Source organism: Dreissena polymorpha, chromosome 12 (genome assembly GCF_020536995.1).
Source record: "Dreissena polymorpha isolate Duluth1 chromosome 12, UMN_Dpol_1.0, whole genome shotgun sequence".
Taxonomy (NCBI): domain Eukaryota; kingdom Metazoa; phylum Mollusca; class Bivalvia; order Myida; family Dreissenidae; genus Dreissena; species Dreissena polymorpha.
The window spans coordinates 73,428,608-73,448,664 of NC_068366.1; the positions used below are offsets into that span (position 1 = coordinate 73,428,608).

At 35.7% G+C, this 20,057-nt stretch overlaps 1 protein-coding gene across 1 annotated transcript in view; it reads left to right on the forward strand.

Annotated features, from left to right (window-relative positions):
* Positions 1–791: 791 nt before the first annotated feature.
* The window catches only part of LOC127852722 (xanthine dehydrogenase/oxidase-like), a 70,894-nt gene continuing 51,628 nt past the window's right edge, over positions 792–20,057 (forward strand). The window contains exons 1-6 of the mRNA XM_052386674.1: positions 792–1,069; positions 12,269–12,347; positions 12,952–13,009; positions 13,694–13,787; positions 14,883–14,991; positions 19,929–20,055. Coding sequence (XP_052242634.1) covers positions 12,303–12,347; positions 12,952–13,009; positions 13,694–13,787; positions 14,883–14,991; positions 19,929–20,055 — 433 coding nt within the window. The 5' untranslated portion in view covers positions 792–1,069; positions 12,269–12,302. The remainder of the gene's footprint in view (positions 1,070–12,268; positions 12,348–12,951; positions 13,010–13,693; positions 13,788–14,882; positions 14,992–19,928; positions 20,056–20,057) is intronic.

Here is a 20,057-nt window from a genome sequence, read left to right on the forward strand (position 1 = left end):
ATATATATATATATATATATATATATATATATATATATATATATATATATATATATATATATATATATATATATATATATATATATCCATATTCGTAAAGATTATTATAACATATTTCTATACCCAATCGAGTATGTTAAAATATGTACGTTTAATGCAAAGCGAAAATAAAACAAAAAAGAATTGGCAATATTAAGCCTGCCAACACAGAGACGCGCTAATGTATTCAGTTTAAAGTTATCAATTCGGCCACTTTTATAGTACCCAAATTGTTCACATACCTAATTGTTATTTAATTTGTATAGTATACCTCACTTTAATTCGCAATGTTGATTCCCATAGGCCATCGTTACATAGAAATACTGTTAGACCCAGCGGGAAAAAAATCGGGAAAATCCCCAAGTTGACAAATTTACTTTCACCGTATCACACATGTAATATTTTTATAATGTATGTGCTTTTGGTTGTTATTGTTGTTGTTTTTTATTTTTCAAACGATGAAGGTATTGTATACTTGTAGATTAAGTAATTTTGTCGCATTTGTTGTCTTAATCGTACGATATTACTAATTTCCTACGAGTATATACATTCAGATATCAAACATATTTATATATTCAGTATATTATATAACATTTGTATGTATACAAAACATTGTGTAAACTAACACACACACAAATCAATCGTAACACTTCGTCCATCTTTGGATTCTCCGTAAAGAGTAGGCCGGTTGGGTCCAGAGTGCAAACAATTGTGGAGTAATATTGTTGGTGGTGTGTAGCCTTCGTCATGGTCTCGGATATGAATTTAGTGTTGGAAACATGATAATGACTATTACATTGCTCTATTTTGAGGCAATGTTAACAGATTTATCACAAATTGTGAATGTTTTATTCAACAGTGATTTTTTCATAAAAAAACTGCAAAAAACGCATACATATTGCCTATATTCGTTCATATCCGCACTTTTCGTTCATGTCCGCGGATATGAGTCATATACGTATTTTAGACGGACCGCGTTATGATAAATCAGCTTCTGTCACGAAGAAAAATTGTATGCACACGTTTTAAAGTAAGGACATTAGATTTTGTTTTACTTTTGTAAAAGGTAGCACATCAGGTCAGGGACCTAATGGCTAAACCTGATCAGATTGAGAAAAATATTGAAATTTTGGGGTGATGAATGTGTCCTCTACGAATCCGGGTCGTTTCGCCCTAAATCCCGTTCGCCCCTCGAGTCGTTTCGCCCCCCGAGTCGTTTCGCCCTGGGTCGTTTCGCCCTAATTCCTGGGTCGTTTCGCCCTAATTTTTATACGCATAGCGATATTAAAGGATTTATCTTAGGCGTGTCAGAAGCTGAATGGGATATTGTTTAATACAGTATTATATTATCTTAATTACTGTTTATTTTGTCTTTTGAAATAAAACAAAGTACAAAGTTATTTATATTGCATATATTTTGAAAGCTCTAATATGAATAATAAAAACACATGTATAAACAAAATATTCAATACAATGTCGAAGCACACATTTACAATAATTGGACATACATTTTATTTTATCTAACATAAAACAACTGAGAAAATCACATCGAAATACAGATTTCATTTTATATTTATGAATAAACAAAACATTCAATCCAGTGTCGAAGCACACATACACACTAATTTGACATGCATCTTATTTTACCTTACATAAAACAACTTAGCAAATCACATCAAACTTACATTGAATACAATGTGGTAGAATACACACGCAATCAGTTGATATAAACTTTGTATTTTACAACATTTTTTTTTTAGTTTTGCTTATTTTAATGTCCGTAACAGACTTCAACGTCTGTTTGATAACACTATCCACTTCACTCCCCAGACAATCCGACAACTAAGTCTTCTGTCATGTTGTCGGACGGCCTGTACAATCTGGACACGGACTTTAAGAAATGTGTTGTGGTTACTTCATTCCCCATGTATTTGTCCCACAGGGATTGTATCTTTTCCTCCAACTTGGTGTATTAGGTTGCGACATCACGATCCAGGTCGTCGGTAGCTACTGTGATAGCGACGATCTCTGCCTCAGTCATCAAGGTTGGTACAAGATCGTAGATGGAGCAGCCACCATATCTAACGGTAGTATTCAGATTGTGGTGCCAACCTGAAATAAAGAAACAAATTATAATGGATAATAATATATGATTTGATATTTTTATACATGCACATTAGCATCAATTATATTTAATTATATTCATAAGCAATATGGTGTATAAGTAAGAACATCGCATTTCCGTTTTTATGATAAGTCAATTTCACTGAGTGAGCTACACACATTTTAATACTATTATTTACCTTCGACATCATTGTTTGTCCGTACTGAACGCCTAAATATGGACCAGTGTTCAGGATTGAACAGCACGTGCTGGAACCACTGACGATCCATGTATGTCACGAGGGCATCGAGCTGCGGAGTGTTCGCGCGGTCTCTCAACGCTGCAAACACACAGCGGGAGCTGTTTCTTCATCCCATCCTTCTGGATGAAGGCGTGAATACTCATCAATTGGCCGCTTTTCTTGAACGGGTCTTTAACAACCTGAAAATCAAAAGAATATTGTTATGGCCTAACACAGACGGACACACGCTACGTAACTGAATATGTCCCCTTGAGCGAATAATACAACTTAGTATACCTATATATATATTAGAAAGTGTTTAATTTGAGAAGATAATTTTAGATGCATTATTCAGTGTACACTCGCCTTGAAGGTACCGTCCATGAACCATGAATTTTATTTTTACAATATTAGACCACTCTATTTCCCTGATAACATTGTATGCGGCAGACATTAACAGAAATATTCATTAAAATATTGAAAGAGAAAATAATGATATGTGGACAACTGTAATCCGATTAAAATCACAATCTTATGACATAATTGTAATGTCTAAATGTTCATGTTAACTTATTTAATAATGTTAGAAATGATTAATGTTATGAAAATAATATATCAAAGTAATAACAGTTTTACGAATCAATCCTAATTTACATAGTTTTACATAGTTTTAATTAATTTCAAATAACCAAATCTTAAAATAGATATTGTATAATGTTAGAAATGCTTAATGTTATTAAAATAATATATCAAAATAATAAAAGTTTTACGAATTGCGTTAAGACCCGGTTTTCCATATGCACTACGCATTTTGAAAGTCTATGTAGAGCTCTGTTTCCGCGTTCATGTTTTTTGTTTTTTAATTATTTGTATTCTAATTTCTATTTAATTGTTATAAATTTTGTATAAGCATATATTTTTTACTTTAAATGAGCTATGAAAGATATTGAAAACAGCTGTCTCCTAATCAGTAACAATACCGTATTTCTCACCACTAAAATCACAATAAACAGATAATCTGTCAGTCATTCAGAGCTGATGAGGGTACTGATTATCGAGGAGTAGATAAGGCTATTACTGATAGGGGTTGTATAGAGATAAGGCTGTAGTATGGAATACTTAAATAAATATTTTTTTAATTTGTTAATGCTTCACAATTTAATATTTAACTAATTAATGTAGAAACGTAACTCATGTACAAATTTAAAAAATGTTGGTAAATTTTATTAAAGTATTAAATAAATAAACATTTGATTTTTGTAAAAATTGTATGATTGAGAATTATTGTAAAATTAATCATTTTTTCGTACAACCAAATACATGTAGGTATAATAAACATATATGCGCGGTTAACGTTTTTTTTCCTATAATTGTGTGCGCAATAAGTTTTCCATACGTAACGGGATCTTCGTTAATTGTTTTATGACAAATTATTAACTTCTTAGTAATTAATAGTTATTAATAAATATGTGCATGCATTATTTCTTATTTTCCATTTTAAAGTCACATCATACATTTAATTCATGAAGATGTTACAATCTTTAATACATGAACTAATTATAAAGAGAAGATAGAATCAATAAACAAATAAACATAAAGATGTAAAGGAAAATTACAGTAAACAAATATCTTTCTTAAATTGGTCCCGAAATTATTTTAACTGGCAAATCAATGCATCATACCTCTGCCAAACTAATTAACCGTAATACTTTACGTTTGTAACACAATGAATCATAACGTTTCCGTTAATTAATTGCAATTAAAATCAAACGGATAATTGAGAAAACATCAAATTTGTAATAATTAAATAATCTTAATTTCCCATACCGTATTTCCTCGATTATAAGACGGATTGACTATAAGACGAGACCCCAACTTTAGGTCCAGATTGGCTGTATTTTGCGTAGACTCGCTTATAAGACGGGGCAATTTTTTGGTATCCGGAGAAGCGCCCCCCCGGAGAACTGCCCCCTTATTTTAAAGGTGGCGGAGAGGTGCCCCCCCCATCAAATCGGTAGGGGCGGAGAACTGCCCCCCTGTCAGAATTTAGTAGGCGGATATCTGCCCCCCCATCAAATCTGTAGGGGCGGAGAACTGCCCCCCCCGGTGTCATATTAGTTATTAGTTACGTAGTGAAAACAATACTTACGGGTAATTTTACGTTATCGCCGTACACATTTTATCCGGTAACAATTTAATTTCATTGCAAGTATATTACCATTTATCGAACTGAATAACACAAATTGTCTAGAGGCATATGATAATACTGTTTAATGCCCTTGGTACGCATCTGCACCACTCACTATACATGAATGCCTTGTTAAAGTCGTGTTTTAATAAGAGCGCGAAACATAGTCGAGATCCACACAGGAAACGCGTGCGTGTTAATACTGGCAATGTGTTGCAACTAAATATAGACGTGCAACTCGGTACTTATGGAGGAAAAGTTACATCGGAATTAATTCACAGTATAAAGATAGTACTGACCCATGGAAAAAAACGTAAATAGACATATAAAAAAGTAAATTAATAGGCAAGGCAAAGGCAATAATTTAGCCGACTTGAAGAAAAAAGTGAAGTTGAATTTATAAGCAATTTATTTATGTTGTTTAGTTAATTCATGTTCATGTGACATACAAAATAACATACATAAATACACACATTACATGCAGACACAGTTACAATCATACATACATACATTCAGACATACATTTAAAAAATAAATACATGCTTACATAAACGTTCAAAACATACATTCATACATACATACATAAATACACACATTACATGCATACATACATTCACAGTTACAATCATGCATACATACATAATTGATGCAATGGTTATAGTGATAATCGAAAGTCTACGTTGCATTTTATACATATTACGGCAACAGTTTGCATTTTGAGCAGATCATGTCGACATGCCAATCAAACAAAATCGGTAACAGTTGCTTTAATTAGCAGCTAATTAGGCAGACAGAGAACTTGTTACCGTTAGCGATCTTTTAATCTTTTAATTGGTAGACCGGACCGACCTTAATTGTTAAGAACTTGTTAGCTTTGAATAAAGCCGCATACGGGTTTATTATATTGAACCGTCCAAATCCGTAATTGGCGAAAACAAACAAATAAATTATTGTTTTCAGCTTGCATAAGGATGGATTAAATTGCATGCTAATTTTTTGTTTTTATTACGGGGAAAATATCAAATAATTCTGCCGCGAAAACTTTTTATTAGCAAAATGTTATTTGTTTTTCTTTGTTCACATTGACGAAAATCACGTGATTATCAAGATGGCGACGTCCAGGCCGAGGCAGGTATTTTTGCCGTTTTATAACTTTTATTACCTGTACAACTTTATATTACTTTTGAAATTTCACTCAATTTCCATACATAATAGCAAGAAAGTTACTGGCGTTATTGTCATTATAATACTCGCTTTATATATCGCTGCGAAATTTCTTTAATTAGGGGGCACTTCTCCGGGTCATCAATTCTGACAGGGGGGCAGTTCTCCGCCCCTTATTAATCAGCAGGGGGGCAGTTCTCCGCCCTATAAAAAAAAGTGAGGGGGCAGTTCTCCGCCCAGTGAAAAATCTTTGGGGGGGCAGTTCTCCGGGGGGGCACTTATCCTAGAACCCAATTTTTTAAAGACGAAAATCGGTAAAATTTCAAAAGTCAAAATTTGTTGGTCGGCCATTTTGTAAGTAAGTACAATACACCAAGTAAGCTCGTTATCGGATTCGTTCCCTGATTCACGTCATGTTGACGTTCGACTTCGCAAACTGGACAACCTTAAGCTTAAAGCTGATGTCATACGACGCTCTCTTCCTCTTCGTGGACATCTTCTTTTAACGTTATTATCAATAGAATACAATGAAATACTTGGGAAATTAATGACGATTATGATTATCGGCGCGTTATATCTCTGATTGTTTGATTGCTGTCTGTATGTTTGAAACCAATCATATTTCTCAATAATTAATGTATGCATCAGATTGGACAATCAAATACCAGGTATGTCATTTAAACTTGATTAGTGTTGGAGGTACATGTATAATGCCATCTGTGTCCATTAAACACCCAATTAACGGCTTAATAAACAAGAGTATTGTCTGACAATTAGTTGCTAGCTGTTTGTAGCACCAAGCTATCTGTAGGGGGTCTGTTAGGGGTCAATACTATCTCGAATTGTATCAATAAAACTGCCAATTAACGGCTAGATAACGGTTGCACATGTTGATAGTCAGTCGGCAATAAACAAACTGTCATCTATGACAATAGTGTTTGCACAACAATTGCAGTTTAATTGGAAACAAATAGGTGTTTTATTTAGAAAAATAAAGATACAGATAATAAAGCATGACGTACATTTACCCTGCATTCCCTGAAAATAGAACAAAATATGCAAAACATTATTTATTATAATGAAATAGATAGACGATATATTTATATAAATTTAAGAAACGTTAATTGTTTCCAACCGATTTATTCAAAATGACATAAGCGATCTAACGCTGATTCTTCACCGCCACAGTAGCAACGATCCGCAGTAAATATTTTGCTGCAAATAGAAAATAATAGAATAATAACAACAGTATTTGTACACATTTGCTTTAATAAATTTTTATGTTTAATTTTTATTCGATTTTAAACTCGCGAGTATTCCAAACAGACATATCATTTATAATATATCATAACATAAGGATGTAAGCGGCAAATCACGTATCTAAACGAAAGTAGTTTCTTTTCTTCATCAGAAATACGGTTATCACTTCACAAAAATTGGTAAAGAAACTTATTTTTTTTCGTAGACTGCGCTTATAAGACGACCCCCCCACTTTAGGCCTTAAAAAATCGGGAAAAAAACCCGTCTTATAATCGAGGAAATACGGTATATGATAAACAAGTACTAAATTAAAATTGCAATTAATAATAAAATTTGTATTAAAAATCCTAATTTTCCATATATGTTAAACAAATACTAATCGGAGCGAAAGAATCATTTACAAAAGCTTAATATTACATAATAATTAAATAAGGGCGAAACAACCCACTTGTAAGGGCGAAACGACCCTGGGCGAAACGACCCGGGGTGACAGAGGGCGAACGGGATTAAGGGCGAAACGACCCGAGACCATATTGACCGTCCTCTACCATGTCTACGGTATATCCTCTATTCCTATAACTTCGTGCAGCCCTATAACATCGTGTACTTTTTTATGACGTAAACTTCTAAGCAACATTCAAACGAACGTGCCCGAAAACTGTTCACTTTTGTAACCCGAGAATTTCCACAGCCGATAAGACAAAAATCATGAGGAAAAAACAATAAATATGATATAAATTGTCCGTTTTTCTGACCTCGTTCCAAAGAAATAGCCAAAACAATGTTTAAAATCTGCACATTTCCTTCACCAGACGGCTATGTTTGTCAATGTTTTGATCGTAAAATGTTTTAAGAGTAGTTTCCCTTGGAGGCCCGTCTCGAATTTGTATTGTGCTCTCTGTACTTTGCATTACAATACGATTTAAGTATGCTGTGTATGCGGGAAATTTTACCCCCAAATGATGACACGAGACCATACGTTAAGATCGTGTCCGGCCTATTGCGATAAAGGTTCTCACTGCGTCAATTTGGGATTTTGTCACAAAACAACTGTCATTAGAAGGGTGACAGCCTTTTATGCCCCCATTGTGAATAGAATTTTATTTAGCTATTTTCCGTTAGTAAATACACTTTATCTAGACCTCTGAATACAGTTATCACAGTTCATATTTCGTTTTTATGAAGACCAGTTTTGTTTAAACCATTATTTTCAATACAGTTTATTCACGAAATTCATCTAAAACAACACATATTTAATACAAATAAACACATATTCACAAAAACATATATCGGCTATTATAAACACATCCCAGGGCCTCGCTGTGACGTCATCAAAATCGTTGCACGATCTTATAGGGTAATTCTGTGTGACGCAGAATACCATATACATGAATGTTTAAAGGTACGTAACTCCATTATTATTATCTGTCAACCAACATATTTCACTCGTTATTTGTTAAACAAAAGTTAAATCATAAAGTATATATCAAGTTTAGTTATTGTCTAATGAATTTTCATGAAAGATATGCCATTGAAATTTAAGGTGCACGAACTTATAGGTTTAGTGGCTACCGTTAGTGCCATCGTGGTTACACATTAAAATCCAGAGGGTGACAATGCGATAATGCGATAGTGCGATGGCGACAATGCGATAGTACGATTTAACAATGCAATAGTACGAAGGCGACAATGCAACAGCGCGATAGTACAATGGCGACAATGTGACAACGCGATAGTACGATGGCGACAATGCGATAGTCATATCGTACTGTCGCCATCATATCATTGCATTGTCGCCATCATACTATCACATTGTTGCCACAGTACTATCTCGGTGTCGTCTTGGTATTATTGCACTATCTCATTGTCACCATCATACTATCGCACTGTTGCCAGCGTATTGTCGTCATCCTATTATCGCATTGTCGCCATCGTACTATCGCACTGTCGCCATCATATTGTCCCACTGTCGCCATCATACTATTACATTGTCTCCATCGTTTGATAGCGTTGTCGCATTGTCGCCATCGTACTATCCTATTGTCTCCATCGTACTATCGCGTTGTGGCTATCTTACTATCCCATTGTCGCCATCATACTATCGCATTGTCACCCTCTGGATTTTAATGCGTAACCGCGATGGCCCTAATGGTATTCCGTAGTCCTCAAACTGCAGTTTCATCTTACTTATTTTTTAAGCCCCCCGGAACGGGTATAATTATAGAAGTTGAACTGTCTGTCAGTCTGTGCGTCTGTCCAAAAACTTTTACATTGGCCATAACTTTTGCAATATTGAAGATAGCAACTTGATATTTGGTATGCATGTGTATCTCATGGAGCTGCACATTTTGAGTGGTGAAAGGTCAAGGTCATCCTTCAAGGTCAAAGGTAAAAACATTAGGGGGCATTGTGTTTCTGACAAACACATCTCTTGTTTTGTAATGAGAACCATTATATCACCCTCTCAGTCGAGTCCGAATGATGTGTAATATTGTGGTCATATGGGATCACATGTATATGGGAGCTTTCTGGGTTTAAGTGAGGTAAGCTGGAACATACTTCCAAGATCGCAACATTTTTGGGAGTTTTTCGTATATCTCAGAAACTTTATAAGATTTCAACATGAACTTTCTTGAATGTATCGATATCAAACTGAGGAAGTGCAACGCACAAGAACCATAATCCATGCAATTTCGAGTTTTTGCCCTTTGATGTTGTTGTGTGATGTTACTTTTCAGGGCTATAACATAGGTATAAATGGGATGAAGTGCCATGCTCACAAAGCATAACCCTACACTTTCTTAAATAATGAGATAGTCATTGTTATTTTTGTACTCTAAAACCTTTCAGGACTGTATCTAAAAACTGTTCATGATTTCATAGGTGTATAGATATCAATAAGGAGAATTAATTGCAGTACATAAAAACAATAACCATTCACTTCGTTATTTTACATTTATTTTCCTGATCAACAATGTGCAATGATCAATAAGCAAAATTTATATTTTGCAGGGGATATCAATTCAACTAATTTGCTTGTTTATTTTTAGTTCATAATCTAGTGTCATAAAGGAGCATGGTGTAGAATCATGTGTTTCAAGTTGTGATGGGCTTTGTCTTTCTATTATGCCCCCCTTCGAAGAAGAGGGGGTATATTGCTTTGCACATGTTGGTCGGTCAGTCTGTCTGTCGGTCTGTCGGTCCGTCCGCCAGGTGGTTTGAGGATGATAACTCAAGAACACTTGGGCCTAGGATCATGAAACTTCATAGGTACATTGATCATGACTCGCAGATGACCCCTATTGATTTTGAGGTCACTAGGTCAAAGGTCAAGGTCACGGTGACCCGAAATAGTAAAATGGTTTTTGGATGATAACTCAAGAACGCATACGCGGCCAACAGGGCGAACTCTGAACAATAGACCGGAAGCAACTGGTCTGTAATCCTAAATCTATAATTATCAGTCCAATGAAACATCATCATTTGAGTAAAATAAAGTGGATCAGTAAAAATATTATCAGAATATGAGATTTTTTGTATATTTTGTATATTAAATATTGTGTTAATGTTTTATTTTGTTGATTAATATAAATATAAGCAGGACAGGGGAGCTAATACACTATTATATCTTTCTTATATACAGGGGAAACAAATGCAATAAGTTTAAATTTCATGTTTAATAAATAGAGGATATTTGTTCATGTCAGTGTGAGATCATTTGTTATTTTTTATGATCACATTTTATAATTACTTTGACAAAACAACACTTACCTGAATACCACGATGGATTCCACCCAAACAATACCCCACGCCCCTACCAGAATCCCTCCCCCCCCCAACCTCGCCCCCCCAATTATTTTTTTTAAACATCATCTAATAAATTACCACACCCCACATTATACCCCCCCTCTCACCCCCCCACCCCCATACCCCCCAACCCCCCCCGCAAAAATTTATTTTTTTATTATTTAAACAACTTATAAATTACCACGCCCCACATTATACCCCCCTCTCACTCCCCCCTACCCCCCCTGCCCCTTCAATTTTTTTTTTTTTTTTTTAAACATCTTATTAATTACCACACCCCACATTATAGCCCCCTCTCAAGGTCACAGTGACAAAAAAGGTATTCACACAATGGCTGCAACTACAACTGACAGCCCATATGGGGGGCATGCATGTTTTACAAACAGCCCTTGTTTTACTATGGTTTTTGTTCAAGCTTCAGTAACATGCTTGTGTAAATACTTCTTTACCAATTTTTAGCGAGGCTGTTTTCGGAGCAAACCCCAGCTATTGTCATAGCCTGCTCGTCGTCCGCTGTCCCGACATCCGCCGTCTGACATCCGCCGTAGGCGTCGTGCTAAAACCTTAACATTGGCTCTAAAATCAAAGTTGTTCCACCTACAACTTTGAAACTACATATGTAGATGCATCTTGATGATTTCTACTCGCCACACCCATTTTTGGGTCACTAGGTCAAAGGTCAAGGTCACTGTGACCTCTAATATCAAACTTTAACATAGGCTCTAAAATCAAAGTGCTTCCACCTACAACTTTTAAACTTCATATGTAGATGCACCTTGATGAGTTCTACACGCCACACCCATTTTTGGGTCACTAGGTCAAAGGTCAAGGTCACTGTGACCTCTTATATAAAATTTAAACAAAAACCTTAACATTGCCTCTAAAATCAAAGTGCTTCCACCTACAACTTTGAAACTTCATATGTAGATACGGCTTGATGAGTTCTACATGCCACGCCCATTTTGGGTCACTAAGTCAAAGGTCAAGGTCACTGTGACCTATAAAAAAAAAAAAATTCTGACAAGCTTTGGCAGCTGAGCGTGGCACCCGTTATGCGGTGCTCTTGTTAAACTAAAGAACTCTTAAGTAATGGTACGCTTTTTGGGTAACAAATAAAAATATTTGTGAATTAGGCTGTGAAGTTTTTTTAATTTATATGAAATGAGCACTTATTTGCTTGATTTTCAGATTTGCAGATACACATGTAAATTTTTTAATCATTTAATAGCACAAAATGATATGAATGGACGTTATCAGGGATACAACACAGGAATGTATATGTATTTATCAAGACCAACAAAAACATAGTCACCAAAGTATTTATGAAGACACTGGAAAAAATAGTGGTATTTTGATATGATCTTAAATTAAATTTTTGGCAATTGTTAGTATTTCAGATTGCAACGTTACAAGACTCTATCTATTTCAGATTGCAACGTTACAAGACTCTATTTTCTATTTCCAGGATCCAGGATTATACTTTCAGTAAATCGATTGCAATGACAACAACAGACAGGCTTGTGTTCTTCATAAATGGAAAGAAGGTGAGTTTTAACATTTCAATAAACTAGAATTTGAGCACTTTAGTGGATGTAATTGTTTATTTTGTCTTATAAATGTTAGTACTGTGTTTACCTAGATATATTTCAGACCAAAACAAATTGAAAACATGTTTTTCAGATTTGTTGCACCTAAAATTTGTTAAATGAAAAAATAATTATTTTATATTGCAACTGTAAGTTTCCAATTTAGCCCAGCAACCAATATTCATTAATCAGTATTAATTCATACATTGGAAGACTATACTTTACTTTAATTTTGTAGACAGTTCTTCACATTTGTAGATGGTACTTAACCTTGGAATACAATACTTAGCTTTGGTAGATGGTAACTTTACATAGAAAGAATGTTCTATACATTGGTATACAGTACTTTTGCAACAAATATAATAATAGCTGACCATAAGTAGAATGCAGTCAATATCTGAGCAAAAATGTGCCAAAAATTTAAATATTGATTTCTCCATTAAAAAAGTAAAGTTATTTCAGTTTAAGTGTCTTTTATTTATTTATTGTAAAAAGTTTATTTTGGAGGACAAAAGCTTCATACACCAGTAGACGGTATCACAAGGCTACATTTTGCTTTTAGGTAGTGGAACTTAAACCTGATCCAGAGGCAACTTTGCTGCAGTATCTCAGAAGAAGTTGTATCCTTTATATAATGCATGGTCTTGGATTAACTTACTGCATGAAAACGTGTAAAGTATTGTCGAATTCTTGATTAGCCTGTGTGGAGCGTTATTTATAGTGACATCTGCAACTAAGAAGACGTTTCAAAGTTTCCAAAAAGTGATGTTTATATTTGCCAAAAAAATTCGGAGTTTGTAAAATTAGTATTTTTTTTACAATTTAATGCCTGCACTAGCACTTGTGTGTGAATACACATGTTTATATCTGTGATCCAGCCAGGCTTTAAGACAAAGGGCAGGAACCTATCGCCCAAGGTTCCACCCTGCCCTGGTAGACACCCGCCATGCCCTTTTATGTGGATCACATATTTATTCTCCAACTTAATTTGAAGTTTCAATAAACTAAGTAAATTTTCAAATTGAAATATTTTTATTAATTAAACAAACAATGTTTTGATTAAATAAACATGTAATATGATGTATAATATAATTATACCTAATGCTATAACACATGCTTTAATGAAAACTTGCGGAAGGGATTTTATGATGTGCATACCTAAGTGCCGGTTTGATAAAAGAACATCCTTCCCTTTTCAAATTCTAGCCTGATACATGCTTTTTAAGTACATGCCGAATACTCAATGTCATTTTATTGTTGTCTGTGGGTGTAAGGCCTTTTGACCTTGACTTTGACCTACCCAGTGTTGTTGCCGGGAACCAAGGAAGGATGTGGCCATGGTGGTTGTGGGTCGTGCACTGTGATGTTGTCACGCTTACAGCCTGGAAAGCGTATTGTGTATCCTTGTAAAGTTGATAATGACCTTAAAGCCTTTAAATCAGTCTGTAAAGTATGTGAAGATTTGAAGTGCAAATGAAAGGATCTTTCATAACAGTTTTTAACCAGGTTTTCCGAAGGAAAAAACTGGTTATTAGATTGGCGAATGCGGGCGGGCTGGCTGGCTGGCTGGCTGGCTGCAGGGCGGGCGGGCGGAACAAGCTTGTCCGGGCCATAACTATGTCATTCATTGTCAGATTTTAAAATCATTTGGCACATTTGTTCACCATCATTGGACGGTGTGTCGCGCGAAATAATTACGTCGATATCTCCAAGGTCAAGGTAACACTTTGAGTTCAAAGGTCAAAAATGGCCATAAATGAGCTTGTCCTGGCCATCACTATGTCATTCATTGTGAGATTTTAAAATCATTTGGCACATTTGTTCACCATCATGGGACGGTGTGACGCACGAAAGAATCACGTCAATATCTCCAATGTCAAGGTCGCCACGACTAAAAATAGATTTTTTTTAAAAAACAAACTTACAAAGTGGGTTAATTTTGTTCATTTCAAAAGTTCAGTTTTAGTTTTCTCCCTTTATCAGATTTTTTTTCCACAATGAAAACCTGGTTTTGTGACAATTTTGTCCCTTGTTAGTAATTAAAATACAAATTTTATGCTTTTATGTTAGTATTACAAATTTTGTCACCAATCAATTATGAAAGCTAATTATAGTGACATTACAGATGTAGGATCCATTTTTTGCAATAATTTGTTATGTATTCCTTATTTCCTGAATATATAACTCGGTCATTGTTGACATTGTTTGGAGCAGTGTTCTGGGACAACCTGGCTTAATGCACGTGTTTTCTAGATTAACCTGTGCAGTCAGGACATGCTTATTGGGTATGACACTTTCCCCCTATTTTTTTTTTTTCATTTATGGAAGTCCAGTTCCAAAAAAATCCAGCATGGGCGCAAAGTGTTGTCCCTGATTAGCCTGTGAAGACTTCACAAGCTAGTCTGGGATGACACTTAAAGCACATGCATTATATTAGCTTAGGTTGCACAGAACAAGGCTCTTTCATTGACTAACCTTGACTCCAGTTTGTAGTCATTACACAGTGAACGCCTGTCTGTTCCCGCTGTGTGCTGTACATGGCATTGCAGTGACAACAGTTGAAGGTGTGGGCAATCCTAGGACTGGACTGCATGAAATACAGGTAAGAAATACCTACATTTATTATGCCCTCCTTCTAAGAAGAGGGGGGTATATTGTTTTGCACATGTCGGTCGGTCGGTCTGTCGGTCCATCCACCAAGTGATTTCCTCAAGAACGCTTGGGCCTAGGATCATGAAACTTAATAGGAACATTGATCATGATTCCCAGATGACCCCTATTGATTTTGAGGTCACTAGGTCAAAGGTCAAGGTCACCGTGACCCGAAATAGTAAAATGGTTTCCGGATGATAACTCAAGAACGCTTATGCCTAGGATCATGAAACTTGATATGTAGATTGATCATGACTCGCAGATGACCCCTATTGATTTTCAGGTCACTAGGTCAAAGGTCAAGGTCACGTTGACCCGAAATAGTAAAATGGTTTCCGGATGATAACTCAAGAACGCTTATGCCTAGGATCATGAAACCTGATAGGTAGATTGATCATGACTTGCAGATGACCCCTATTGATTCTCAGGTCACTATATCAAAGGTCAAGGTCACGTTGACCCGAAATAGTAAAATGGTTTCCGGATGATAACTCAAGAACGCTTATGCCTAGGATCATGAAAGTTGATAGGTAGATTGATCATGACTTGCAGATGACCCCTATTGATTCTCAGGTCACTATATCAAAGGTCAAGGTCACGTTGACCCGAATTAGTAAAATGGTTTCCGGATGATAACTCAAGAACGCTTATGCCTAGGATCATGAAACTTGATAGGTAGATTGATCATGACTTGCAGATGACCCCTAGTGATTCTCAGGTCACTATATCAAAGGTCAAGGTCACGTTGACCCGAAATAGTAAAATGGTTTCCGGATGATAACTCAAGAACGCTTATGGCTAAGATCATGAAACTTCATAGGTACATTGATCATGACTCGCAGATGACCCCTTTTGATTTTGAGGTCACTAGGTCAAAGGTCAAGGTCATGGTGACCCGAAATAGTAAAATGGTTTCCGGATGATAACTCAAGAACGCTTATGCCTATGATCATGAAACTTCATATGTACATTGATCATGACTGGCAGATGACCCCTATTGATTTTCAGGTCACTAGGTCAAAGGTCAAGGTCACGGTGACCCGAAATGGTAAAATGATTTCTGGATGATAGCTGAAGAACGCTTATGCCTAGGATCATGAAACTTGATAGGTAGATTGATCATGACTCCCAGATGACTCCTATTGATTTTCAGGTCACAAGGTCAAAGGTCAAGGTCATAGTGACAAAAAACATATTCACACAATGGCTGTCACTACAACGGAGAGCCCATATGGGGGGCATGCATGTTTTACAAACAGCCCTTTTTAATTAATTATCTGCGTGCGTGAACTTTGTTAAATGTAAGTGCTTTTCTTGTGTGCGTTTTACTAAGTCTAGTTTTAAATTTAATGTAAAGCTACGGTATCTACTTGTTATCACCGACAAAATTAATTTCGGAGGGGATATAGTAATTGGTCCTGTCTGTCTGTCTGTCCGTCTGTGGGTCCATCCGAAACTTTGTCAAGAGCATTACTCCAAATCTATTCTATGGATTTACTTTAAACTTAGAATATAAACAGACGGCAACTAGGTGAATTGCATTGACCAAGAGCCATAACTCTTATCTACCTAAGTTTTTTAATTATCTCCCTTTATATAATTTCAACGTAAATTTTTGTCCAGAGCATAACTCTAAATCTACTGAAGGGATTTACTTGAAACTTGAAATATAAACAGATGGCAAGTAGGAGAAGAGCAGTGACTAAGAACCATAACTCTATCTACCTTAGTTTTTGAATTATCTCCCTTTATTTAATTTCAAAGTAAATTTTTGTCCAGAGCATAACTCTAAATCTACTGAAGGGATTTACTTGAAACTTGAAATATAAAGAGATGACAAGTAGGAGAAGTGCAGTGACTGAGAACCATAACTCTATCTACCTTAGTTATTGAATTATCTCCCTTTATTTAATTTCAAAATAAATTTTTGTCCGGAGCATAACTCTAAATCTACTGAAGGGATTAACTTGAAAACTAGAAATATAAAAAGATGGCAACTACAAGAAGTGCAGTGAACATGAACCATAACTCTTTTGGCCGTAGTTTTTTTAATTATCTCCCTTTATTTTTTATATTTTTATGCTCCCGGTAGGGTGGCATATAGCAGTTGAACTGTCCGTCCGTAGGTCTGTCCGTCTGTCCGTCAGTCCGGCCAAAAACTTTAACATTGGCCATAACTTTTGCAATATTGAAGATAGCAACTTGATATTTGGCATGCACATGTATCTCATGAAGCTGCACATTTTGAGTGGTAAAAGGTAAGGGTCATCCTTCAAGGTCAAAAGTCAAAAAATACTATCCAAGGGAAGTCATAAGCTTTAAAAGGGAGATAATTTCTAAACCTGCCAAATGATATATTGAAATTTTATTTCAAAGCAGTGCAATAGGGGGCATTGTGTTTATGACAAACACTTCTCTTGTTTTTATTTACTTTTTTTATTTATATTTTATTTATTTATTATTTTAAATTATATTTAATTTAATTTCATAGTAAATATTTTAGCTTTTCAATGTTTAATATCTTCCTTTATCTAAATTTACAATAATATTTTAATTTGAACACTGAAGTATTCACTGTAAAATGAATAGATGAGTTTAAGGAAAAATACAGTGATCAAGAACAGTAACTGTTTATAGTCTTCTTTTTTAATTACCTCCCTTCCTTTTATTTCCATATATTTTATTCTCTACAGCATAACTCCAACACTATATAACTAATTGATCCTTGAAATATATAAATAGATGACACAGATGCCATGTTTTACAAATATTCTACTCTCTGAAACAAATGTTGTCATACAAGCAAACACATTTCGGCGGGGATGTGGCACTACTGTGACAAGCTCTTGTATTTTTTATGCTACCCCAAAATTTATTTTGTGGGGAGCATATAGTCGCCGCTTCGTCTGTCCGTCCGTGTGTCCGTCCGTGTGTCTGTCTGTGCACAATTTTTGTCTGGGCTATTTCTCAGCAACTAATGACCGGAATTCAATGAAACTTTATGGGAAGCTTTACTACCAAGAGGAGATGTGCATATTATAAGCGGGTACGTTCTGGTCGGATTATTTTTCACAGAGTTATGGCCCTTTGAAATTTTCTATAAAAAATTCTTGTCCCCCCAACTACTGTGCCCTAAAGACGCTTCCTTTTATCTGAATATATAGTGAAATATATGGTTGGTTGGTTGAAAAACATGGCCCCCAGGGGGCGCCATTTTTCCTTATATGGCCATAGTAAAACCTTGTTAACACTCTAGAGGCCACATTTACTTTCCGATCTTCATGAAACTTGCTCAGAAGATTTGTCCCACTGATATCTTGGATGAGTTCAAAAATGGTAACCTTTGCTTGAAAAACATGGCTGCCAAGGGGTGGGGCATTTTTCCTTATATGGCTATCCACCGCCGCTATATATGGCTATAGTAAAATCTTGTTAACACTCTAGAGGCCACATTTATTTTCCAATCATCATGAAACTTGGTCAGAAGATTCATCCCAATGATATCATGGACGAGTTTGAAAATGATGCCGGTTGGTTGAAAAACATGGCCACCAGGGGGCGGGGCATTTTTCCTAATATGGCTCTAGTAAAACCTTGTTAACACTCTAGAGGCCACATTTATAGTCCAATCTTCATGAAACTCGGTCAGAAGATTCATCCCAATAATATCTTGAATGAGATATAAAATCATGCCGGTTGGTTGAAAAACATGGCCACTACGGGGGCAGGGCTATTTTTCTTATATGGCTATAGTAAAACCTTGTTAACACTCTAGAGATCACATTTATTTTCCGATCATCATGAAACTTGGTCAGAAGATTTGTCCCAATGATATCTTGGATGAGTTTGAAAATGCTTTTGGTTGCTTTAAAAACATGGCCACCAGGGTCGGGGCATTTTTCCTTATATTGCTATATATGGCTATAGTAAAACCTTGTTAACACTGTAGAGGCCACATTTATTGTCTAATCTTCATGAAATTTGGTCAGAAGATTGGTCTCAATGATATATTGGATGAGTTCGAAAATAATTATGTTTGCTTGAAAAAAGATGGCTCCCAAGGGGCGGGGCATTTTTCCTTATATGGCTATAGTAAAATCTTGTTAACACTCTAGAGGCCACATTTACGGTCCGATCTTCATGAAACTTGGTACATGTAAGAAGATTCATTCCGATTATATCTTGGAGGAGTTCAAAAAATGATGTTGGTTGGTTCAAAAACATGGCTGCCAGGGGGCGGGCATTTTTCCTTATATGGCTTTAGTAAGACCTTGTTAACACTCTAGAGGCCACATTTATTTTCCGATCTTTGTGAAACTTGGGTCAGAAGATTTGTCCCAATAATATATTGTTATCTCAGGTGAGCAACTTTGGGCCTTTCAGGCCTTCTTGTTTTGTTGTTTTTTTAATTGAAAGTAATGGTGCCAAAAATGTTACATTATCCACTAATACATTGCATGTTTTATGGAATAAAACTGGTATTGGGATAAAACTTGTTTTTGTCTTGAATCTAGTTCAAGCATGGCATTTGATCAGTGCTGTTTTCTTTTATTTGCTTTCTTGATTTTTGACCCAAACTACAGGGTATATTGAATGGATCTTGAAAATGTATTATGTACATTAAGTCTTTAAATAAAAAACATAAAAAGAGATAGTAAAGAGCACAGTTACGAATTCCATTGAATATTTGTTTGTCACATTGTGTTTAAATATAAGAAATCCTGGCTTGTAGGCTAATTGTTTTGCAAGATTATTAAAACACGAGAGCCTTAGCGCTTGTGATCTTATTAAAAAGAACAAAAAAATCAACTGTTGTTTAGAAACCACCAATACCAGTAAAGGTGTAATAATCAATAAAACATAACCACCAGTTTTCTGTTGGTATAGAAATGCCTGGTGGTGTCTCATGGACTCCAGTGTGGATTCTGCACCCCAGGCTTTGTCCTGTCGGCTTTTTGTCTGCTGAGGAACAACGCCCAGCCCTCCAAGGAGGATGTGGAGAGAGCCTTGGAAGGT